At 39.3% G+C, this 18,433-nt stretch overlaps 1 protein-coding gene across 1 annotated transcript; it reads left to right on the forward strand.

Moving 5' to 3' along the window:
* Positions 1-1,398: 1,398 nt before the first annotated feature.
* Positions 1,399-18,320, forward strand: SLC9A3 (solute carrier family 9, subfamily A (NHE3, cation proton antiporter 3), member 3; the record flags this gene model as incomplete). The annotated part of the gene is made up of 14 exons (XM_009874882.1): positions 1,399-1,559; positions 2,719-2,797; positions 3,692-3,869; positions 4,728-4,948; positions 7,354-7,556; positions 8,380-8,469; positions 8,963-9,033; positions 11,157-11,286; positions 14,245-14,360; positions 14,996-15,125; positions 15,638-15,814; positions 16,352-16,427; positions 16,976-17,089; positions 18,073-18,320. Coding segments are annotated over 14 exons (1,994 nt in total), but the record flags the coding sequence as incomplete, so codon positions are not given.
* Between the last annotated feature and the right edge of the window lie 113 nt (positions 18,321-18,433).

Raw genomic sequence — 18,433 nt, forward strand, 5'->3', positions numbered from 1 at the left:
CTCTGTTGTACCCTGATATCTGATAGTTATTGTCATTGGGTTTGTTCCTTCCTTAAGAACGGCAACATTTGACGGAACCATTCCTTAGATTCAGGTTCAAGGCTGTTCCCAGAATTTTTGGCACAGACTTCAGCTCACTGCTCCAACCCCTCCCTCACACTGAAATGCATGGGCTCAGCTCTCATCCACAGCCCCGCAGGTCCAAGAGCCAACAGGACTATTTTTCCTTTTGAAAATAATGATATGCCTGAGCAAACGATGGATTTCTGTTTTCAGGGCCTTGCCAAGGTCCCTATAAACTGTATGGAGCACACTGTAGATGTTCTGATTGGCAGACAGCAGCTAAGGGAGTACGTACTTCCACAGCTCTCCAGATCATTGGCCGTTGTTGCATACAACGGGCTTGTCTACTCTTGTCTCTGGCTACCCGTGGAAGTGTCCTTCTCCCCAGGAAATATGCCCACACCATTTTTTATCAAAAATATTTGGAATCTGGTTTCTGTTTCAGTTACCTTCCAAGCACTCAACGTTCTGGGTTTGAAAAATTATCATGTAAGGGTTCTAGGTAGAGGAGTAGTCATGTTGTGCTGGAAATACATGTGTTCTGGAAGTATCTTGATCCTTTGGCTATGGCTGCTGTCTGTCATTGTCTGCTCTATGTTTCCAAATCACTCGATGGGATGGATTTCCTCCTCACCTGTAGAAGTTATGCCTGATGCAACTGCCTATTAACTGTATTCTAGTGAATGAACTCTCAGTATATCCCTTCTTTGCTCTTCCCTATGTTATTTTGGACTTCATCACCTCTTGATGAACCTTGCTTCCTCCTCCACCCGTTTATGAACACAAAAGCAGTGACCAAGCTGTGGGCAATTTACCAGTGGCCTCATGAATCTTAATTTTGAAACAAGTGGCTTAACTGCACCTATCAATGAATATCTGGTTGAATAAGGAGACCAAGTGCAGTTACGCCCCACTGTAGCAGTGTTTAACAACCAAGAATCAAATTTGGCCTGTGGCAAAAACATTTTGGAACATTTACTTTGGGAGTACTAGTATATCTCTCTTAACATCTTGTAAGTTCTCAGTTATCCTGAGATAATTTACTCATTATAGTTAGATAAATCATACCATGTACAAAGATAGTTTAGAACTGGAAATACTTGTGCACCTTGCCATAATAACACGATTGTACTGCTCACAATCCGCTTTGATACACACGAGTCACTGCTGGATCCAACAATTCTTGTAGGACATACGGTGCAGGCCTAGTTTCCATGACATGCTTTCCAGCTGATGCCTTAGGACTCCTTTTTTCAAGGATTTTGCATTATCTCCAATATCACAGTCTCTCATAACTATAGATGATACAAAACCGACTCTGCTTTGTTTCTGAAGGCCATCTGAACAGTGGGCTGCTGGACTTCCTCCTGTTTGGCAGCTTAATTGCCGCTGTGGATCCTGTAGCTGTTCTGGCAGTGTTTGAAGAAGTCCATGTCAACGAAGTTCTATTCATCATCGTTTTCGGAGAATCGCTTTTGAACGACGCTGTCACTGTGGTAAGTAAATTATATATCCCGAAGTCACCCAAAACGCTAGAGGGTTTCTTGTGAAGCGTGATATAGCTCATGGCGTTCTCCGTTTTGCTTGCAAACACTGTATTGCAAAGATAAAGTGTTTGAACTTGAAAACTATCTGGAGCCAGGAAGTCACATAACAATATACAGTCCTGGGTTGGATGAGCATAAACCCAATTAAAATTAAGTTTCATGTGTGTATTTTTATTTTCTGTTGCTGTTCAGGTAGGGCTTTCATGACTTACTGAAATCGGTTCCTAAGCCTTTCTTTGCTGTTGTTTTTTAATCCACGTTGCCTTTTCTGCATATTTGTTATGCCCATAATATATAAAATATAGTACTATATCTAATATATAGAGAGACAGTGAGAGAGAGAATACTCACCAAAATGTTTATGCCTGTCCCCTCTCTTCCACTTCAATCAGATGCTTATCAAACACATACATAACAAAGCACCAATTTGGGAAAAATTGTGGGACATTTTAGAAAGTCTCAGGTTTGAGTTGGGTTTTTTTGGTAACATGTTCATTTAGGGGTTGTTTTGGGGTTTTCTGTTTGTTTGTTGTGGGTTTTTTTTTCATTTAGAAAGAGCTAAGAATTAACAAATTGATCTGCAATAAGAAAAGCTGAGAAAGCCATAATAAAGTTCTCCTCCACTGCTGCAAGATTTAAGAACAGGTTAGGTAGGCACGTGTCAAGAACGATGCTCATACAAACCCCCTTAGGCAGGGGTATAGATAAGATGAATATTTTCAGCACTTTCACTGTTAGTCAATTATTTTGAAAGCTTTAGTACAATTATTATAGTTTCCTCTGGTTTTTGTTCAACTTATTTTTACATATACTGAAGTCCAATATTTTATTATTAGAATCTTATTATTATCTTATTAAGTATCATATACAGACTATTAAATACTTCTGCTAAATACCTGGGTTTTAAAGTGAAAAGTGCTTTAGAAAACACACCTAGGTGTAACAATGCTTCCTACAGATAGAAATCATACTGAAATAAGAAAAAAGTTGTTTTTCTAAAAATTTCTGTTACTTCTTTCAGAATTTGTAATGCTGGGGCCCATAATGAGATTATTTTAATAGGCTTAATCCAGGAGTAAATGTTAAGTTAGTCTACTTTTCTTTTCAGGTGCTGTACAATGTGTTTGAATCTTTCGTTGCAATAGGTGCAGAGAACGTGACGGGGATTCAATGTGTCAGAGGCATAGGTGCGTAAAATTGAATTCTGTGTTAAATCGTTGATATACGTATGCAGGCTTCTAAATAAAATCGTATTATTATGTTACCACTAGCTGTTATTTTCCAGATTGAATTCTGTGTTAAATCGTTCATATACGTACGCAGGCTTCTAAATAAAATCATGTTATTATGTTACCACTAGCTGTTATTTTCCAGCCCTTTCCCTTACCACTCATATTTCCACACTCCTGTGGCATAGATGAGTATCTTAAGAAAATAAGTAAGTGCATATTCTTTAATATTAGGGAAACTTGATCATATTTGTTTTCTAGTGAGGAGACTCAACAGAAAGGGAGTTCAGTTGTAAAGACCACCAAACTTGCCAGCTATACATACTTCCTTAAGAATACATCCTTAGTTTCAACCTACGTCCCCCTTGCAATCCAGGAAAGCTGAGATTACAGATGAGCCTTCTCGCTCCTTATCACTGATTGTCAACGAGTAACATTTGTCAGTGACGATCAAGAAATGCCATTTACCTAAAAATTGAGTGATTGTTTCCCATTCCAAGCGTGGCATGCTACCTCATCTTGCAAATCAATATTTTTACCGTGACTTTGGTATGTTCTATAATATACTTTCGGAAAACAAAGCGAGGAAAAAGTTGTTCAAAGAAATGTGGTGAGTTTTGAATATGCTTAAAATGACGAGGCTTGACAGAAAATAACCTTAGTTTGTTGGTCTTTTTTACAGAATGCTGCACTCGCATATCACATGCTCAAAAGCAATTCATGTTGTTGCATTTTAGAAATAATTTTTTGATGTGTCCTCCAAAATGTTCTCTGATTTGCTGACCGTACAATAGAACTAGGCCAAACCATTATATTTCTCCTGTTTGAGCTGTGTTTGGATTTGTTTTTCAGTGTCCTTCTTTGTAGTGAGCCTGGGTGGGACACTGGTTGGCATTTTCTTTGCGTTCCTGCTCTCGTTGGTCAGTCGTTTCACCAAGCACGTGAGAATCATTGAACCTGGATTTGTGTTTATCATTTCCTACCTGTCCTACCTCACGGCAGAGATGCTTTCTCTGTCCGCTATCCTTGCGTAAGTATTTTTTATTACTGGCTGGGAAGGGAACATGGTTTTTAAAAACATTGAAAGACCTAAATTATACAGGACAGCTATAGAATATGACACTTGTAAGCCTTATGTTGAATATTAGTGTCTTCATACTGCAGTAGATTACAGTTTGCAAATACTGCCTATTCAGCCTTGAAAAGGAATGCGAGTTTTCCAGTATCTGCTATGCAATATGAGAACTTGCTTTGCAAAATACAAACTTGACTGCTCTTTGTGATTAATACTACTCCAGTAACTAGCAGTTGTCCACTTGTATTGACACCTTTCCCTATAATTTGTAATTAAACCAGTATTTTTTCTAAGGCATTATGTGAATATCCATTATTTACTGCTCTCACTATTAAGGCTTGACTAAATCTTGCCTGTTTTGGCCTGAGTCCCTCTGTGGTCTTTCTTCTTTTAGTATCCATTGATTCCTGGCATTACCTTTCTTCTCAGTTTTCCTCATCATGTTTGTAGATGCTACAGTGAGCATATCTCAAATCCGAAAATCTTACTGCAAACGGATCTTTAGTTTAAGATTGTGTCTAATGTAAACAAGATTTGAAATGTTTTGCATGTAAAACAGGATGGAAATCTGAAGAGAATGAAGGTCTGTTACGACCTAATGGAATGCTGTCTTCAGACCCCTTGGGAACACCTTAGGATGAATGGTTTGAAAAATGCTTTTTACCTAGATTAGATTCCACAATGGCTCCTAAGTGGTTTTTTTCTTAGGAATTAATAGTGGGTTTTTATCATGATGTGACAGACAGGTGGATATAATATTAAATGTTATAACACATTTTCTAAACAATTATTCCTTTTTCTTTTTTTTCCTAGGATAACTTTCTGTGGCATCTGCTGTCAGAAATATGTCAAGGCTAACATATCTGAACAATCTTCTACAACTGTCAGATATACCATGAAAATGTTGGCCAGTGGAGCGGAAACTATTATCTTCATGTTCCTGGGAATTTCAGCTGTAAATCCAGATATCTGGACTTGGAATACAGCTTTTATTCTGTTGACTCTAGTCTTCATCTCAGTATATAGAGTTATTGGTAAGAGGATGATCTTTCTGTCCTTGCCTTGTACTGTTGATTCAATCACATATTCTTTCAGAAAAAAAAAAAGGCAAAAAAAATGTTTGGAGTTCTAGACTTGTTCCTCTTAAAATATTCCATTTATTTTAGGTGAATTTATGGTTGGGTTTGGGTTAGAAGGATAGATATCTATAGTTAAGCCTCATCACATGCTGAAGATAGAATAGGATTTCACTTTTGATGACATGTGAGGATGAGTAGTCCAGCACGACGTGAATGACCCAGTGGCTAACCTTTGCTGACCCAGCACGTGGTATGGGCCAAATCTCTCAGTGAAATGGACTTTGTTCTTTAACTTGCAGCCTAACTAAAGATGCCAGTGCTGTCAGCCATCTCCTTCCTTCAGCTCTTTCAATTTGGTAATAAAGAGATTGTCTTAAGCTAATTTTATGGTTGACTTGACGTTTGAGACACACAGTGATGTAAGACCATACATAATTACACCCCAGGTTCTCTGGCTTAGGAAATGATTCTCAGGGACTGGCAAAAAACTGAGTAAATAAGACTGTGGCAGGTGGGGATTACCTACTGTCAATTTACTGGGCTTATATAAATTTGCAAACATTTCAAAATGCCAATGATGATTTGCCCAACTATGTAGTTCTACTATTTAATCACTATTTTGTCAAATAGCAAAAAGGCTAAAATCACAAAAAAGGCATAGAATGAAGTACTTTGAGGAACACACACAGCGATGTGGTGTATGTACTTACATCTGGGGTTTGTTTGTCTTGAAAGAAATTCAAATGAAAGGTAATGCACCTATCTAGCTGGCAGTTTTCCTAGACTTTGTGTTCTTATTCTGTCTAGAAATTCCCAGTCTGAATGTATTTTTAGCCCCCGTCCTCTTTCCTAAATAATTTGTAACCATTCTCCATGTCGCCACCTCACAGTAATTGCTGATGTGTGTGAGGTGTTTAAACGAGTTTTCAGCATCTTGACTTTGCCCTTTGTGTTCCTGGAGTGAGTGGTTAACAATGCTGTAATAAGTACGATCAGTAATTAAATAGTAAATATTCAGTAATAATAATATACAGCCATTAAAGTAATTGAGCTTAGATAAATTGCTAAAGACCTGATTACCTGATTATACTGGGCCTTACGTAACTGCAGCTCTCGTACCCTTGGAGGAGTCAGACTGGTGGCATAAATTAATTCCCAAGATCCCCTCTCCAGTGATATCCACAAGACACTCTTCCCTTAGTGCAAATTTAGAGTTCCCTAAAAAGAGAAATGTCTCTTTCTGCACTGGTTGACTGCTGCTGTGAGGAACGCACATGCTGTGCGAGGAAGATGTTTTCCGTGTGGAGGGGTCTCTGGGAGACGCTGTGATTTCTGGCACTCTAGGTCTCCTACAACAGGCAACACGTCACCCCTAGGCATGAAGAGCTGTGGCTCTCACCTGCCTGTACATCTCGTTTGTAGGTCTGTTAGTGCAACCTCACAATCCTCTGTAAGACGTCATTTTTAGTGATTTGTAAAGAGTAGCACACTTAACCACTAAATCAAGGCTGTTTCAATCTGTTCCTCTTGCTGTGGTAAGACTCTGGCATGTCACTGGCTACAGCACCAGAAATTCTGTTCTTTCTCAACTCGAGGTCAGCACAGAAGAGAATTTCACCTGTAGTGCCCATGCTGGAGGATGGCACACTCTAGAGGCTGTGCTGCCTCACAGAAGCAGCTTCATCTAATTCCTCTGGCAAAATGTAAAGGGGAAGGCACCAAGTGGGGCTGCCCTCCTGCACAGCGTGGCAAAACAGAGGGAGGAGGAGATGGTGTAGAGAATTTGTTATGAATGGTCCAGTGCAGAGCCACAAAGATGATGGAGGGATGGAACATCTCCCTGGTGAGGAAAGGCTGAAGGAGCTGGGGCTCTGCAGCTGGAGAAGAGGAGCCTGAGGGGTGACCTCAGTCATGGTTATAAATACGTCGAGGGGGAGGGTCAGGAGGACGGAGCCAGGCTCTGTTCAGGGATGTCCAGTGACAGGACAAGGGGCAATGGGTACAAGCTGAAACATAGGAGGTTCCACAAAAACATGAGGAACAACTTTTTGGCTATGCAGGTGCCGGAGCCCTGGCCCAGGCTGCCCAGAGAGGGTGTGGAGTCTCCTGCTCTGGAGACTTTCCAAGCCGGCCGGACACGTTCCTGTGGGGCTGCCCTGGGTGACCCTGCTCTGGCAGGGGTTGCACTGGGGGATCTCTAGAGGTCCCTTCCAAACCCCTGACATTCTGATTCTATGATTCTGTGGTACCATTTCTGTTACATGTGGTTGGGATATTGATTTTTTTCATAAGGGTATTTCTAGACATGCTGGCGTTTTTTGGTTTTTTGGTTTTTTTTGTTGTTTTTGTTTTATATATAGGTGTAGTTATACAGACATGGATTCTTAACCACTACAGGATGGTCCAGTTGGAGATCATAGACCAGGTGGTGATGTCGTATGGCGGACTACGCGGAGCGGTCGCTTTCGCTCTGGTTGTACTCCTGGATAAGGACAAAGTGAGAGACAGAGACCTGTTCGTCAGCACGACCATCATTGTTGTGTTTTTTACTGTTATTTTCCAGGTAATTCAACTTCTTAAGCATGCTTCCTGCAAGGAGAAGGAGTCCCTCAAAAAAGTACCAAATGCTTCAAGCAGTGCTCAGCTGAAGGTTGCATATTGTTTCACTGAACTGAAAGCATAATTGAAGTTGTAATTTTAGTAACAAAGATCCTATTTTATGTTTTTGTACGGCACCACAAGGGACAAAACATAATTTCCTCTGTGCTAAAAAATATCCAGTCTTAGCTGCTTGTTATTAATAGTGCTCAAGTTAATATCAGATTAAACATCCTTCACCTCATGTGAATAACTAGAGGGAATAGTCCTTCTGACGGGCAAATACAGTCATTAGGCTGATCTACCTTAGCCTAATATATATATAATAGTAAGCAGTGGGACAGGAACGTATTTAGGGTTCAAACAAAACAGGACCTTTGGAATGAAAAAAATAGCATTAATTCAAACTGAGACACGTCAGTATATAGCTGCTTTGATTTTATTTTTTTTTCTCAAACTTATTATACAAAGCGCAATTGTGGTCACAAGCTCCTGACACTCAAAGAAAATACCACATTGAAGGGTATAGGAAACACTTTAACCCTTCCACTACCGAATATTTATTGTAGAAGATGTATTTTTCCACAGTTTGGTGTCTTTTCAAACCCTTAGAACAGGAGCTGAGGGCACTGCCTTGTTTTGTCTTCTAAAGGGGACAGACCTCAACTGAGGAAATATGAGGACCACCGCATAACATAAAAAACTGCTTTATTTCTCTTCAGCAATGACTGGCTGGAGGAAAGTCTAAGCTGATCCCCAAGTGTTTATTATCATGTTTCAATTCTCAGGGACTGACTATCAAGCCTTTGGTACAGTGGCTGAAAGTGAAGAAAACTGAACACAGAGAGCCAAAACTGAATGAGAAACTCCATGGCAGAGTAAGAGATTTTTAAACAAAACTGTCTTCTAGTTTTTTACAATGCCTGGGAGATGGGATTTTGCCCTAGATATCAGGATAGCTAGTTCTACTCTGAGGGAAGTATGGATTCCTGAAATGCCTAAAAAGAAACACTAAGGACATTTTTCAACTGATTTAATTGCCAACGCTGATGTGCTTTGTAGGGTAGAAATGGAGATGTTAAAATGAGTCGATAAAAAAATAGTCCTAAAATTGAATGTTAAAAGGAGCCTTAAGTACTTTCATGATGAAACTTCTGCAGTTCAAGAATATTAGATGTTAAGAGCCAGTTAGAAAGCTCAGAACCGTTGAAGAAAAGCATATAGCAATATTTCTGCAAACGGGGAAAAAAATCTGCTTAGTAGCAATAAAATTATTTCTCCTAGCTATCTGGTCTAACCTGACATAAAATGATTTTTCCGATGATGCCTTTTATTTCTGTAAGGGTATTAATTCCACTTTCACTTTCCTAGGCCTTTGATCACATTCTTTCTGCTATAGAAGACATTTCTGGACAAATAGGACATAATTATTTGAGAGACAAGTAAGTAGTAACTAATTTGGAATGTTGAAATACTTCTAGGAAGTCTTACCTGTAAATTATGGCTTTTTAAGACTGCGGGTTTAGGGACAGCAAGGATGTGGGATGAAGTTTAAAAAGTTATATACTGAAAATGCTGGAAACACAGAAAACATGAAAATTATTTATTTTTGTCCCCTGGAGATGGAATATTTTATTTTTCTTCTGCAGTTCAGAATGTCTTGGTTCATATCCAGGGATCAGCTTCCCTCAAGGGTCAAGAACTGGCCGTTTGCTATAGATTTAAGCTAAAAGGTTAATGTTGGTCCTTCTCTGTAACATTCCATTTCACGAACGTGTGTGGAGACACTAAAAAAACCCCCTTGACTCTGTGCTGCTTTCTACAAAGGATGTGTTAAACATATCTGAAAGACATGGCAGAGGGTGCTTTGAAACGGGCAGTTGAAGCCTGTTGGTTTGAAACCAATAATAAAAATGATGGATCAGTTCCATCCCCCTCTGGTTAGAGTTGATTCATCCTGAAAGAATCAAAATGACTCAGCCAAAAGACACGGACATCCATCATCTGGACGAACAAGCACAAAAGAAGGACGTTAAGCCTGGGCATCTTTAAGAGCGTTATTTAAGATGAAGCAGTTCTCTCCCAGGAGTTAGGTCTTTGTGTAGGTGCAGTCACAGTTCGGACCTGCTGATGTCCTGCTCCCTGGCCGTGTCATTTGCAATGCACCAGCCATCTAGGTGTGTGAACTTTCTGTAGAGCCCTAACCCCTGCTGAGGGTGTCAGTTCAGATTTAGCATTACGCTCACAAAACTCCCCAGCTCCTAGGCTGGAGCTGGATGCTATCTGAGCTCAAGCAGAACTGTTCACTTGCCTCCAGTTAGAAGGACAGTCTCCTTCCTTTCTCTTCCTTCCTTTAATGCGGTGAAGACTTTTCATGAGGCATGCTAAACAGAACATCTTCTTTGTTTTGGTCTAAATGTCTAGTTCACTTTTGGGGAAGGAATGTCAGCAGGGTGTAACACAGGGGAATACAGCCCCACCTTTGAAATACTGCCTTGAAGACAGAGCTAAATATTTCTCAAGTGGCAGAGTTTGACTTCTTAGAAAGTAATCTCCCTACATAACAAGAGAAGTAACTTAGTGTCCAGTCGTGACTGATTGTGAGGTTTGATGACTGATTTATTTTCAATGAGGCCACCTTAAGGCTGCGTCTTTTGGACTATATGTACATGAAAGAGCTGCTTCCTCAAAGAACTGGCAGAACTGACATGCTCAGGTGTGGCAGCCTGAATTCAAGACTGCTTGTCAAATGCTCTGGCTGGAGAAGAGGAATAGTTATCAATTCTAGGAATAACGTTTAAGAGCAAAAACATTTGGACAATCTGAATAAAAATTGATAAACTCAGAGTAACTATTGGGCAAGATGGATTGAATCCTCCAAAGCAGCCTTTAGAGGAACGTTGTAGAGAAAATCTTGAGGAAGGTAGATGAAAGCAAAGCAGCCTCTAGCTTCTGGAGCCTAAATATGAAAAGGTAGATATCCTACTATCAGTCAAGCTTGGGAGTGTAAGCCACAGAAAATACACGTTGCGCCTATGCGCCAGAGTACATCAATGGCACGAATAAGACACCTCTCTAAGTGCTTTTGGAAGGGCACTGTTGTTGTGAACTGATTTTCTAGGCTGGCTGTCCTACAATACAGCTGGGGAGAAGCAGATTTCCTTCCAAAGAAGGAAAGAAAATTAAGTTTTTTAGAGTGAAACAAATATAACTGCACAAGCAGAAGGGAGAAAATAAGGTAGCATGATCTCCCAGAGTATAAAATGTCCTAGTGACTGTGAAAGGGACTGCTGTAATCATAGCATTCCTACTGTTGTAGCTGTGATTGGTAAGTGAAGCTATTAAACGCTTTGTGACAGCTGCGTAACTCCGTAGCAGGCTTTTCCTTGACTTTCCTTAATCGCTAACTGAAAAGCTGCAAAACACAAATCCCTCACATTGCTGCCTTCCCAATTTTATTTTTTTTAAAGTGCTTGGCTCACAAAAATATCATTTATGCTAAACTAAAAATGCTGTGAAACTAAAATTGCTTGTTGCCATTAACACGGTTTGTTTAAATTATCAGGTGGTCCAATTTTGATAGGAAATTCCTCAGTAAAGTACTGATGAGAAGGTCTGCTCAAAAATCAAGAGACCAGATCCTTAATGTTTTCCATGAACTCAACTTGAAGGATGCAATTAGCTATGTGGCTGAGGTACTTATGAATACTTGTTGACATATTATAGCATCGTTTGGGTTTTGGTTTGTTTCCTGAAAAAATTTATAACATTACCTGAAGTTGATATATTGCAGGAAATGTCTACAAGAAAATTATTTTCATTTCCGCTCTGCTTTTTGTTCTAAATGTGTTTTGAGTCTCCATATCATCTGTTTGAGTGGCTGTAGTGCTCAGAATTATGCCCGATCCCCAAGTATGAGTATATCGTACTTATATCAGTGAACTTTCCTGTTGAATTTCACTGAAAAACTTTGTTTCTCTATTCGCTGCATGGAAAAAAATACTGAAATTCCAAAGGGATCAGGCAAACTACTGTCTGTCTAAATGCACTAACAGAGTCTGGCTCCTGCGGAACGGTGTTGATGTGATGACAAATCTGATTTGAAGAAGCTCACTTCCAAATCAAGTAGGGTGTAGGGCAAAACTCATTTTGTCAGGCCACAGTAACACAAAAGAATTGGGAAGGATAACTTTAATTCAATGTAATCATGACACCCACAGTTGAAAAATTCAGGTTAACGAGATATACTGCAGATATCAAACACAGTCATAGAATTGTGAAGTTAGAGAAGATTAAGACTTGCAATGGGAGAGATTTCTGAAGTTACAGAATGTGAGGAAGTTACTGGCCTTTTGCAGGAGTACCATTCGTTCCCAGACTGGGGCTATGGTAACAAAACGCATCTTCAGCATGAAACTGTCCCACTTAGCTCAAATCACCACAGATGAGCAGTGGTCATACAGTGCAGAAGACAGTTTTAAATGGCGTGTTTTAAACAGTGGGCTTTGAAGACAGAATCTATTTATGTCCGTAATCTCCAAGTGAGCTCATTTTAACAGCTAGGTGGCTTATGTCCGTAGTCTCCAAGTGAGCTCATTTTAACAGCTAGGTGATATACAGTTAATTTCTTTAACTAAAAAACCAACATTACCAAGACTGATACTACTCCTACTACTAATCTCTTTTTTTTTGTATTTTTTTTTTGAAAATGAGCTACAACCAGGCAGACTTCTTCCAATTAACTAAAAAAACAATATTACCAAGACTGATACTACTCCTACTACTTTTTTTTAATTATTTTTTTTTAAAATGAGCTACAACCAGGCAGACTTCTTCCATTGGAACAAGGAATCTCAAAGACTGAGTTCAGAAAATAAGATTAAATTCAGAAATGATGTTAGTGTGAAAAAAATGAGGAGTGGTTCAAAAGATAAGCAAATACTTCCTTTTGAGATTAAATCACCCATTCACTTTTCAGACCATTTGAGCTGAAGAACTAATTTTCTTTCTCATGGTGCTTTCTGGGTCACATCTCAGAGGAAGAAAGTTAGGTGACTTTGATGCTGATGAGCATGAGACTCGTGTTCAGATTCACTGCTGAACCTGTGCAGTAGATTCATTACAGTATTTTTTTTCTCTTTAGCAGATGCAAAGGGCTCTATAGATCACTAAAGACATGCAGACTTAGCCCCAGAATCTTTACCAAATTATGTCTTGAATCCCATATAGTAATGTCAAATTAAACTAGATTATTCTTTTTAGGTGAGTTCCCTTTTTCCATTATACCTTAGTATAGTTCATAACACAAGGAATTTATGCTAGCCCAGTCCAAATACTATTTTTCTATATTGTGTCTTGCTAACAAATTCTATTGGCTAATGTTTACTGATCTAATAATGTAAACTAAAGAAATGAGAAGTTCTCCAAGTTCTGCAAAAGATCTGCAACACAGTTTCTACCAGTGGAAATTAGTTACGTTAATACACCTGATTAGTCATGAATTGTGAATCCTATAGTCATTCTGCCTTCCTCTTGTTAATATTTGCTTCAGTGATACACTGCTTTAACAATTTTTCCTTGACTTCTGAAATATATCTTTGGGCTAAATATCTGTGAATTACAAGCTGACATTGAAATGGAAACCTTTTATTCCAGGAGGAGGAAAGAGCTGCCTCCCCCAGATATTCACTCTCTTCTTACTTGCAAGAAACTAAGGAGTTTAAAAACTATTTTATAGATTTTCCTTTTTTCCAGCTCTTCTGTTATAGTGCATCTGTAAAATAAACAAGAGCTTGAGGGATTCAGTCTGACTCTAAACATATTCCTCAAAATTGAGAGAGGAGAGTTTAAGCAGGGCAAAATGAAAATAATCCAGAGAAGTGACTTAAAAATACTTACAGTTCATAACTTCTTCCTGGTGAAACTCCTCCACTGATGATATGCAACATTAAACTTGATTTGAAAGAAAAGCCAGATGCACTTAGGAAAATGGGTGGCATGATGCTGACCCAGAATTCGTTTTTTTCCTCTTAAGTTTTCTGCCTACAGAGTCTACTTAATGCCACACACCACTGTAACACATATGTGGGCCACCACAGTAAAAGAAAATGTTTGTTTTGCTCTATGAATATAAAAATATAAAGGGGACACAATCCAGTTAAAGTTGGAGAAACATAAATAGGATCTCTTAGAGCATTCCACAAAGGAGATGATTTTTCTTGGTATATCCTGTATTGGAGTTCAAAACGTAGAGACCTGCTACGTGATTTCTCTTTGCTGCTATTCAAAAACATAGATGGGTTCAGCCCATGTAACCTCGGTGTCACTTAACAGCTGCCTTTCACCCGAACAAGAGGTTATACAAGCAACAGGGAAAACTGTGAGGGCATAAATCCGAGCTTTTCCACTAATTCCTTTCTATTACACCAGTTTTAGAACTGAAAGCAAAGCTTTTCTCCTAGCTTTGTTCATTGCGGTTATGTCACTCAATGTAAAGAAACCATAAAACCAAAAACTGGTTTGTATTCCTTACCTCAGTACAGCTTCTCGCGCCCTTTGCATACACCGGCCTTACGAATTATCGGCATTTTCTGATGCATGTTTTGCCCTGGGTGCTTCCAACTATAATATGTCTCGTTTCTTTCTGTGGCCAGGGAGAACGTAGAGGTTCCTTGGCATTTATACGTTCTCCAAGTACAGACAACATGGTAAATGTGGATTTCAGCACCCCGCTCCCAAGTACCATGGAAAGCTCTGTCTCTTACTTACTGTAAGTAATGTGGACTGATTGAGGGGGGAAGGATTGTTGTCTTTTTTTAAATGCTGTATGTGAGGAAATGGAAACAGTGCTACAAACTGAGAAATGCAGATTACCCAGGCTTCATTCACTACTTTTTAGAACTTCTGCTAATCTTTTCTCCCACATCAAACAGATACACATACAGTTATAGCGTAGCATTTTACACACAGTTTTTTGCAGTAAAAGCTGGTAAGATGAAGCAGACATCCACATTAGAGTTACTTCATGTGCCTTTTGTTCACCAACAGAAAAAAACCAAAAAAGACAGAGCTAGATGTCATTTACGGATCCTTCTCAAGAAAATCTTAGGAGAGATGCAAGGAAAAAAAAAATTGCTTCTTCCTTAACTCTTTCATGAACCTTTCACCCAACAGACCATGCGTCACGTAAACTGAGAAATTAATGCTATGCCCACCCGAAAGACATTTCACATTTCCCACTAGGTATTTGCTCACTCATTTTTCATTTCACCAATTTTGAGCTCTTTTTTTTTTTTCTTTTTTTTTGAACTTCATTTTTCCCTCTCATCCCCCATTTTCCTGGTTTTCCTTCCTCTGCATCAGTTACTGATTTTTAAGACTCCTACTTGTATATTGCTCCTTCAGGAGAGAAAAAGCCGGACCAGTTTGCCTCGACATGCAAGCTTTAGAGCAGAGGAGGAAAAGTATCCGGGACACAGAAGACGTGGTGGCTCATCACACCCTTCAGCAGTACCTGTACAAACCCAGGCAGGAGGTGAGAGCAGGCAGCTGTTTTCCAGTCTAAAACTAGGAGATGTTAGGAACCAAAACCTGGGAGCGAAACTTGAGGAGGAGAGAACCCATCTGCAAAATGTGCACCCTTGAGGAAGATGGGCACTTCGACTATGTCCTTTGTTGTTTATGAACACGCCTCGTTAGCAGAACTGGCGCTTTTGATTCCTCCGGGGCCGGGGGAAGGCAGAGCTGGGTCCAACGTAGGTTCTGAAGCAGGATTAAACGGAGTGTATCAACTGAAGTGGTTCAGACACTTATAGGGAGAGGCTTACTTTGAATAATAGTCACTCCTACATACTTAAAATTCCTGGACTTATACCTTTTCCTTGGTGAAGAAAAATAGGAGGTTCATTAATGCCCTCAGACTAGTCTTTGGTTCCTTCTCTCTTATGGAGTTGTTCACATTTGCCTGACGCTGATTGAATGCATTGATTCAGGGCTTCCAGCTGCATTTCTAAATAAATGAATATTGTCTTCCCTTCCTGGCCACAGCACAAACACCTGTACAGTCGACATGAGATCATGCACAATGAAGATGAGAAACAAGACAAGGAGATTTTCCATAGGACAATGAGGAAACGCTTAGAATCTTTCAAGAGTACCAAACTAGGAATAAACCATCCCAAGAAGCTCAATAAAATCCACAAGCGAGACCGGGGCCAAAAAAGGGTAAAATTCTTTCACGAGGATGCAGATGTAGCCACCTATTATATAAAACTAAAGGGTGGGGAGGGCAGGGAGGACTCTTCAGAGTCCTATATCCTGCATTTATCTCTATCCTGTAGAAGTTCATGAACTTAAAGGGCCTAAGCAAGAAGAGATTAAACTGTGAGACAATTTGAGGGGCATCTTTTCTCACTCTGCTTTTCTCTTTGCTTTGGATCGCTTCTTCGGGGTTGAGAGAGACCTTTGACTACGTGAAGAAACAACAGACCTTGAGCCGTGCTACAAGCCTGTGGGGAGATGTTGCAGGGTAGCACTGAGAACTCCTTAAAATTTGCATGAGAGGCAACAAAAAGTCAAAATTCCTCTCTTTTCCTGTAATCAGTACGAGAGCAGGAGGGAAACTAATTACATCAATATCGAGTCTCAAGCAAAGATTACAACAGATTTCAGGGTTATGCTTCTGAACTCTTGATTTCAGAGGGCGTCACTGCCATTGCTACTGATGATGGCTTTTTGGTGACTTTCGTTGTTTTCTTTCAGCGAAACAGCAACGTAATACCGAATGGGAAAATACCTTCGGAAAGTCCAGTGCAAGATTTTGCTTTGAAGGAAAAAGGTAAAAAGGATCTTAAGGCAGTTTCATTGACTGCATTTTACCAGCTGCTGTCATTGATGTCAGTCACAGTGAGATGTGATAAGATGCCAATATGTTTGTTATAAAATAACGTGTCACTTAAAAATATGGTTTAAAAGCCACTGAACTACCTTTTATTTATGTTCTTTCCTCTGTTTATGCATGCAATCCCTTTATCCGAAAAAGAATTGAAGTAGAGAGGGATTTGTCTTTTCTCAACAGCTCCAAGCCAAGATATTTTCTTTAAGCGTGTTGAGTGATTTTCTGAACGTTGATTTTCTTTGACTGACAGGGGCAATGCAGGCTGAGTATTCTTGATGCAATTGCTATCTAAGCTGCAAACTCTGTATACATCCACATTCACATTTCAGTGCTACAACTGTTGAATAAATTTTTACCCTTATCTAGAGCCTTGTTAAAGATGTATCTACAGTATTTGATAAAACACCATAAAATAACATTTTTTCTCACAGAACTGACACAAATTCCAATCAAATCAGACTTGTTTTCTGCTTTTTTCTTTCTTCCAGATTTGGAATTTTCTGAATCAGAAGAAAATAATGATTATGAAACTCTGCATCTAGGCAAAGGAGTTGATTTCCTGGCTAATGTGACGAAGCAAAATTTCACAGATACTCCTAATGGTAAAAATATTAATTACCTCTAGAGGTGTTTGGGATTTTTTCTCAAATTATAAAAAAAAGTCTAGAAATGTTGCTGATTTAGCCTGTATTTTGGTTTTGCTTTAATTTGATGTGTTCTGTTAGGAATACACTTGCTTAATATCGCTATTAACAGATGACAAGTTTTGGACACCCGCAGGTATGGACAACATCAAATTTGCTACTGACAAAATCTGTGAGCATGACTACATAAACCAGGTCTAAACCCACTAATTGCTTCTCAGAGAAGAAAATCTTATTTTAGAGTTGTCCTACTTTTCAAGGCCAGTCAATACGAGCCCTTTGTTACAGTTTTCTACTCGCATTTGGAGTGCTTCGTTGTGGTAAATCGAATGCTGCTTCTTTCAGGCAGGATTGCTCCTCTTAAATTCGTAACTTCCGCACGATGCAGACCTAGACTCATTTTTGAAATTCCCTTTTCTGTTCAAACACTACAGACCTAATATCTATGTTAAAAGGCTCCTGTAACTTACTTCTGACTGTTCCATGGCCTGCTTAATTCACTCACGCATATGTAATTCCTTCATGGAGTTGTGCAGTTTATGAGTTTTCTTTTTTTTTTCCCCCATTTTTTTGTTTCTTTTTTTTTTTTAATGGGTTTGTTCTGAATTTTCTACAGTTATTTTATCCTGTGCTTTATTTTGCTTAAAATTCGCTGATTTTCGTCTTTAATTGGTTTTATGTTTTGTCTCCGGATATCCCAAGCATAACTGCATACTGGATATAATATAAGATTATTTTTTTTATAGAAATACAAAATGACTAGCAATAGCCAAGGTAGAAAGAGCAAGCTATGTGTGTTTAATGCTGTGTGTATATTGGTGTAGCCACAACTATACCAGCCTATTTTTCCCCCATAACCTCATTTTACAGAGCATCTTGTCATATTACCAAGAAATTACTTTGGTTAATTGTATTTGTCCCTCGTGAACTTCTTTTTTTAGGAATTGATAACCCAGTATTTTCAGCCGATGATGACCAAAGCATCTACATGAAGTTCTCACCCTGGTTATCTAGTGAAGACACTGTGGTGCCATCGCAAAGGGCCCGCGTGCAGATCCCCTATTCTCCAAGCAACTTCAGACGACTCGCTCCATTCCGGCTCAGCAATAAATCAATAGATTCCTTCCTGCTAGCAGATGGCCCAGAGGACCGACCCAGACCTTTTCTCTCAGAATCAACACATATGTAATATTTTAAAACGTATTATCATCTTTGTTTCTAATCAGCCTTCCTCTCAACCCTGACTACTGACAAGTAAACTTATTTCTCTGATTTTTTCTCCTCCCAGAGCGTCTCTTTCCC

Source organism: Apaloderma vittatum, unplaced genomic scaffold (genome assembly GCF_000703405.1).
Source record: "Apaloderma vittatum isolate BGI_N311 unplaced genomic scaffold, ASM70340v1 scaffold18000, whole genome shotgun sequence".
Classification (NCBI taxonomy): domain Eukaryota; kingdom Metazoa; phylum Chordata; class Aves; order Trogoniformes; family Trogonidae; genus Apaloderma; species Apaloderma vittatum.